The sequence below is a fragment of the Silurus meridionalis genome, chromosome 9 (assembly GCF_014805685.1).
Source record: "Silurus meridionalis isolate SWU-2019-XX chromosome 9, ASM1480568v1, whole genome shotgun sequence".
Taxonomy (NCBI): domain Eukaryota; kingdom Metazoa; phylum Chordata; class Actinopteri; order Siluriformes; family Siluridae; genus Silurus; species Silurus meridionalis.
The window spans coordinates 2,799,959-2,806,325 of record NC_060892.1 but is presented as its reverse complement, the minus strand read 5'-3'; the positions used below and the strand labels follow the sequence as shown (position 1 = coordinate 2,806,325).

General features: G+C 39.3%; 1 protein-coding gene across 3 annotated transcripts in view; it reads left to right on the top strand.

Annotated features, from left to right (window-relative positions):
* Window positions 1-2,084: 2,084 nt before the first annotated feature.
* Window positions 2,085-6,367, top strand: part of frem1b (Fras1 related extracellular matrix 1b) — a 37,145-nt gene continuing 32,862 nt past the window's right edge. For 2 of the 3 annotated variants that reach the window (XM_046858437.1, XM_046858439.1), the window contains exons 1-6: window positions 2,085-2,314; window positions 2,874-3,124; window positions 4,141-4,235; window positions 4,384-4,673; window positions 5,026-5,225; window positions 5,892-6,215. In XM_046858437.1, coding sequence (XP_046714393.1) covers window positions 2,891-3,124; window positions 4,141-4,235; window positions 4,384-4,673; window positions 5,026-5,225; window positions 5,892-6,215 — 1,143 coding nt within the window. In that variant the 5' untranslated portion in view covers window positions 2,085-2,314; window positions 2,874-2,890. Of the gene's footprint in view, window positions 2,315-2,870; window positions 3,125-4,140; window positions 4,236-4,383; window positions 4,674-5,025; window positions 5,226-5,891; window positions 6,216-6,367 lie in introns of all 3 variants that reach the window. The other variant, XM_046858438.1, reaches the window with a different exon arrangement.

Below are 6,367 nucleotides of genomic sequence, written 5' to 3'. Positions count from 1 at the left end.
CTACATTGTGAAGTCTGATGACTAATGGCACAAAAGAGCCCCCAGATGTCTCCAGGCATGTGGTTGAATGAAACCTTGGGTGATCATGCTCCTACTGTTTCCCACCTCAGCTCAGAATAGAGAGGATGAGAAGAATTGTTAATGATAGTTTTCAGATTCCCTCTCCTCCTCATCTCGATTCTTACCTCGACACTGCCTAGTTTCATTCCCGCTACACGTAACCAGCTTACCCGGTGTGTTGGCAATACAAGGGCCAATGCCACCTTCATTTGCGCACCAGAGCCTAGCAGAAATAATCACTCTTTACAACCACAGTGAGGAGGAAGGTGTATAAGAAAGCACAAACAAACAAAGTATGAAGTAGATGGGCTACAATCACATGAGGTTGTTTCCATCAATTCAATTTTTATTTGTAAAGCGCTTTCAAAGCTGGACGAGGAAGATGGTAGCTTGGTGTTTAAAGCATTGGACTATAGATCTGAAGCTTGTGAGGGTTCAAATCCCAGCTGCACCGAGTCGGCCTGTATGAGAACATCTGTAAAATGGCATGAGTGTGAATGTAAATAAATGCCCTTGTCTCAAAGCATCTTTACTTTGATAAAGTTAATAAGTTGTATAAGAGAATGTATACATTAAGTGGCTATAAGTTTGTTCCTTATAATTGTAAGTTTTTCTCTAAGCGAGTCAGTGGCGACTGTGGCGAGGAAAATCTCTCTAAGATGGCGTAAGGAAGAAACCTTAAAAAGAACCAAACTCGAAAAGGAACCTCATCCTCATCACCAGATGTTCGTTCATTACAGTTCCATCATTGCTGAGGTTTACTGTTCAAACTACCTGCAATCCTTAGCCATGTAGTAGACTGCTGATATTAATAACACTGCAGTCTAGTATGTTTTTAATGCCCAGGTTTGTTTAGAAGACAGTAGAACAACATGTGGTGTTTGGCTGATGTAACTCTTCTACCCTTAATTGGGTGATTTGAATTTACTACTAATCAATCAGAAGCCTGTTGCCAAAAACATTGGGCTCCGACTATAAACGATATATAAATTAAGTTAACTGATGGTCATTAATGATATTTAGTGATTCTTGACAAAATGTTAATTATTTTATTTATATGACATATGGTTTATTCTATGGGGAGAAGAAGGCCGAGGATGGAGCCGGCAGGCAGAAGGAACAGAGGAACGCCAAGGAGGAGGTTTATGATCTCACAGACGAGTGTTTGCTCTTTAAATAACAGCTTGGACATCGCAGTCTAGACGGAATTGCACGGTGTATGTTAAAGTATGGAATTGTAGCCATGTTGGTTCAGTATTCCTTTCACTATTTAACCTACATGTATATAACGAGTCGGTACGTTGTCTAAGTATAAACAGAAATTTGTGACGTGGAATATGACTAAGCTACCTGGTATATGGAGTCATATGACAAAGGAGTAATGTGACAAAGAACTAATGATACGAACTAGAAGATATGAACTAAATGACTCAAAAAAAGATTCGTTCATTTTGATGAACGAGATTCAACGAATCAAGTCACTAAAAATGATCCAATCTTCCCATCACTACTGGTTAAGTGTGTATGGGCTATTGGGGATAAAATAAGTGTGTGTGTGTGTGTGTGTGTGTGTGTGTGTGTCATAGACCTTTGTTACACTCCTTTTTGTTCATTTCCCCCCAGGAAGGCCTGACTGCCATAAAACATCAAAGTCCTCAGAGCTCAGGGACCATCACTGCCTTTCAAACTTAGTTTATACCTTTGTTTTTCTCCTTCTTCCCCCTTTTCAATCTCTCACTCCTTCTTTTTCTTTCCATGTTTCCTCCTTTCGTCTCTTTCAGGGAACAGTGAGGTCTGAGGCATGCCTTCTTTAGGGAATATGAACATCTGGGTTTGTGAGTCAAAGGCAGTGTTAGAGGAGTAAAAACTCTTGGAAATGCTCTGCACATTTCCTGTGTTCGGAGGTCTAATTTCCCCCCCCCTCTCTCCTTTTCTCTCTCTCTCTCTCTCTCTCTCTCTCTCTCTCTCTCTCTCTCTCTCTCTCTCTCTCTCCATTTTACATTTCTCCTTCGTTCTCTGTCTACATTGTAGGACTTCTTTATTTTAAGCCTTGGCAAGTGGGACAGATGCACTGACCTTCTTTTCATGTTGTTCTTCTTATCATTCTTGGGTTCTGTTTATTTTCACAAAGGATCGGTGAAACAGGGGGCTGGATGTCCTCAGACCCCCTGCACACTTTGAAGACCACTGAGCAGACTAAGATTCTACAAACACACAGCACAGAAGGCCTGAAGAGGAAAGTCAGCTGAAGCAGGTATGTACAATGCTCCTTGATAGGAGACAGCAAGCACTGAGAGCTAAGCTATAAAACTGAGAATGGTTTTAATGAGTCATTTTCTAAAGAGCAATTTAACAGATCAGTGTCTGTGGGGGATGTTTTTTATTGTGTCCTCAAGTAACAGCAGTGCTCTGATTTCTCTAAATATGTTTCAAAGGTATCTGGAGTAACATTATGTGGTGCAATGATCACAATTGTTTTTATACCTTATTCTAAAGTATAAAATGGTATTCTATTAAATATCACAAATAGATTGAAGGTTGAAAATGTTGTTCAACAAAGTATCAATACATTTGCATGTTCCTGTTAGTTCTCCTTTATTTTATTGTTAAAATAACAGAGGCTCTCTCACGACTTATATCCAGAGATCAGGTGTTACTCTGATCTTCAGCATGACTCCATTTCCACAGGTTTAAATGGTTGTTCTTCTGGTGCTGCAAGACTGTAGAGATATTTTTCCTAGGTTACAGAAATGAGCCCTTCTTGACATTCTATAAAGTCTAAAGAATCACACTTCTTGTGTACACAAAAGCAGCTGAACAAACCAAACAGATGGGGGTGGTGGTCCTTGTATGGTCACTGGTTGCCTTGAGCCATGTCCTGCTGCTGACCCAGGCACAAAGCGTGTTGAGGTTGAACTCTGGCCTGAGGGTGATCCGAGGCCAGAGTGTTCCTGTGACTACAGAAGAACTCCAGTTCAACACTGACGAGACCTCTGAGGCCTGCAAAGTGGAGGTGGTCCTCAATGAGCCTGTGACTCAGAGGGTGGGAAAACTTACTCCACAGGTACACAGTTCATTTCTTCCAATATGCTATCAGACAGCTTGTATGGATTTGCAGCAGATTCTATTTACAGAATGATCAAACACACCTTGTCTCAGGTTTTTAGATGATAAGTTTAGAGAGTTCCATAAGCACCATATAGGACTCAACCGCATTAGCAGACCTTCTCTTTTATTTCTCAGTGTAAATTGAATGACATTACACTGAATACCATATGAGCTTCAAGACTCCCTTAAATAGTTTTCACTCAAACCAAGTATTTGAGTTAAAGTAGAAATACACTAAATTGTGACCCCAGTAAAAGTAAAAGTGTCAATTTTAACTTTCACTTGAGTAAAAGTGCAAAAGTATTTGCTTTCAAATGTACTTAAGTATCCAAAATTGAAAAAGTAAAATGATTTATTATGTTCCTATTATGATTTTTGTCATCAGACTCTTCCCTAATCAGCCCAGTTTGTGTAAAGGAACTTGTTACTAATGTGACTCACAGCACACAAATCTATTAATAGAATGATATTAATGAGTCAAACACTGATTGATTTCTATTAAAAAATACCCACAAAATAAAAAGGAACGACTGATTTAACAAAATGAGGTTGAGTAAAAAGTAAAATCTAAAAAATCTCAATCTAAATCCACTACAACACTATAGGTCTGATGTTTAAAATCTAAATGAGGATTTGAAGATCCTGAAAGTTAATAAACGGCAGGTGGAAATTAAGCAAGTCGAATCGTCTTACGTTTGGCTCATGCGCAGTACAGGGACGTGAGCATTTTCAGACGATGATATTGTGGATGAGCAACTTTTAGGAAACGTTTTAAAACATTATTTAGACAAAATGCTATTTTTAAATGTATCCAGATTAGTGTAGATGTAGCCTTACTTAAGTCGACCTGAACTGCAAAACCAGGGACCCTAGAGCTCATGAGTACCCCAATAAAGACTTAATAAAAATGACTCTGTCTTTGCTTTATTCATGAGGAATGTCATTTTCTAATGGCCTTGTTTTATGTCTTAGGTATTTGACTGCCATTTTCACCCTGATGAGGTGAAATATGTCCATAATGGAAGCCCATTATTGGAAGAGGACACTGTCATGCTGAGAGTCTATAGGTACATACAGTAGGAATTTGCATTCATCGTTGTATATTGTTCCTTCATTTCAATGTTGTTCTATGTGAATTTCTACTCAACTTCTACTCTACTATTTTTTTCTGGTTGAGAAATGTACATAAACCCACAGATACATTTTTTTTTCCAGATTCACGCATTCAGAGACATTCACTGAGACATTCCTATTGAAGGTTCAGGTCTTAGGAACTCAGCAGAGTCTGGTAGAGTTCGGGAAAGTTCCTCTGGTGGTTCCGGAGTTTTACGGCCTCTCTAACGCCATCGACAGCAGCGTGTTGACCTTCAGATCCGAGCCTAATGTGATCTGTAGCGTCCGTCTTCTCAATTCTGAGATTAGCATCCCTATGTTGGGTCAGATCATTAAAGAAGATCTGGTGCAGAGAGATCAAGCATCTGAGGTGATCCCTGGACTGAGAAAAGGTAGGAACATATTCCAATAATACAGGGAAGTGCAGGAAAACAGGAAATTGTGATGCTACAAGTTGGCGTCGGAAATTGTTTGGAATCGGTGCGAGCTAGTTTCAAAACCTCAAACCTCAATCTGTGGGGTTTTTATTTATTTATGAAGGTATATCGTCCGATTAACTGCTTCAAAAATGCCAACAAAAGTTTACTGTCAAAATTCACATGTGGTTAAATGCTTCCTTCCTGAGTGCTTTTCCTGCACAGGAAGTGTCTGTTTTAGGCATTGCTCCATACCTACTGTACAAAATCCAAATAGAAAAGAGTGCATTCAAATTCACATGGGAATCTTTTTTCTCTTATAATAAAGGTCGACAAACAGCTATTTCTTGCCCTGGAAATAAAGCCTGTGTTCATAACACCAGAGAGGTACGTTTCCTGAAGACCAGCTGCAATGAGTTCCTCTCTTCAGGCTTAAAATATCAACATCTCAGTCCTCCTTCACCTGAAATCGACTATGTGCCGATCCGAGTGGAACTCAGAGATCAAAACACTCGTGCCCTCTTGAAGGTAAGAACAAGCATTCAGTTTCATCAAAAATGTACCATTAATGACGTACATCTGTATAACTGAGCCGATTTGATCTCGAATGCATAGCCAGCGATACGATGCAGCTACCGATGCGATGCGACCCGATTTCTATTAGATTCAACAAAATGGAAAATATGATACTGTACAATTCAATATGGTACAGATAGTAAATCATCAATTTACTTAGGTGCCTTTTGACTTCGAACTCATGGTCCTTTCAGACACACGTCTTTGTAGTGAAAAAAAGATTTAAAAACAGACGTTCTTTTCTTGTTCTGTCTCCAGGAAGTTACAGCTCTACCTCTGCCATGTTAATCTGTATTCTATGTGTTGTGATAGGTCATGTTCACGTAGCAGCAGCGGTAAACAGTTCAGCGATGAGAAATCGATCTACGTCTAAAATATTGCTCACAAATGATTTGTTACTTTCGAAATAATAAAAATATAATGCATCTCCTAATATATATAAATAAATCCTCTTTTTTACTGATGCAAATATGATCAAACATTGTGATACAAATGCCAACTCGGATTCAATGCACACTTTTGCTGCAAAATTTACCAATGGAAACTCAATACACGTACAACCATGTTATGGCTTTTGTTCATCAATGACCCACTCCATCCTATTTTATTTTTCCTCAGGCAGAAAGTGTTTGGCTTCCAGTCCTGATCCATGGAGCCATGCAGAACCAGCCTCCTAACGCTGCTTTCATGTCCATGTTCATCCTAGAAGTAGATCAGTTCATCCTGACCCCTATGACCACAGCTGCTCTGGATGCCAAAGACGATGAGACCCCTCAGGCTCAGCTGGTGTTTAACGTGACCAAACCTGCAGCAGAGGGCTACATCACACATCTGGATGATCACACCAAGCCAGTGTTCTCCTTCTCTTGGCAAGACTTGAATGAGATGAAGATTGCGTTTCAGCCCCCAAACAGCAGCCACACCAGTAGAAAGACCATTGAGGTGAGCGGAATTATGGTTTATTTTGCTGTTGAATCAGATAAATTATATATTTCAAAGATTACATTTACTCAAATCACATAAGGGTCAATACCCTAGTAATATATGAATTTTTTTGTTAATTATTTTAGGATGTTTTATTGCAAAAATAAACA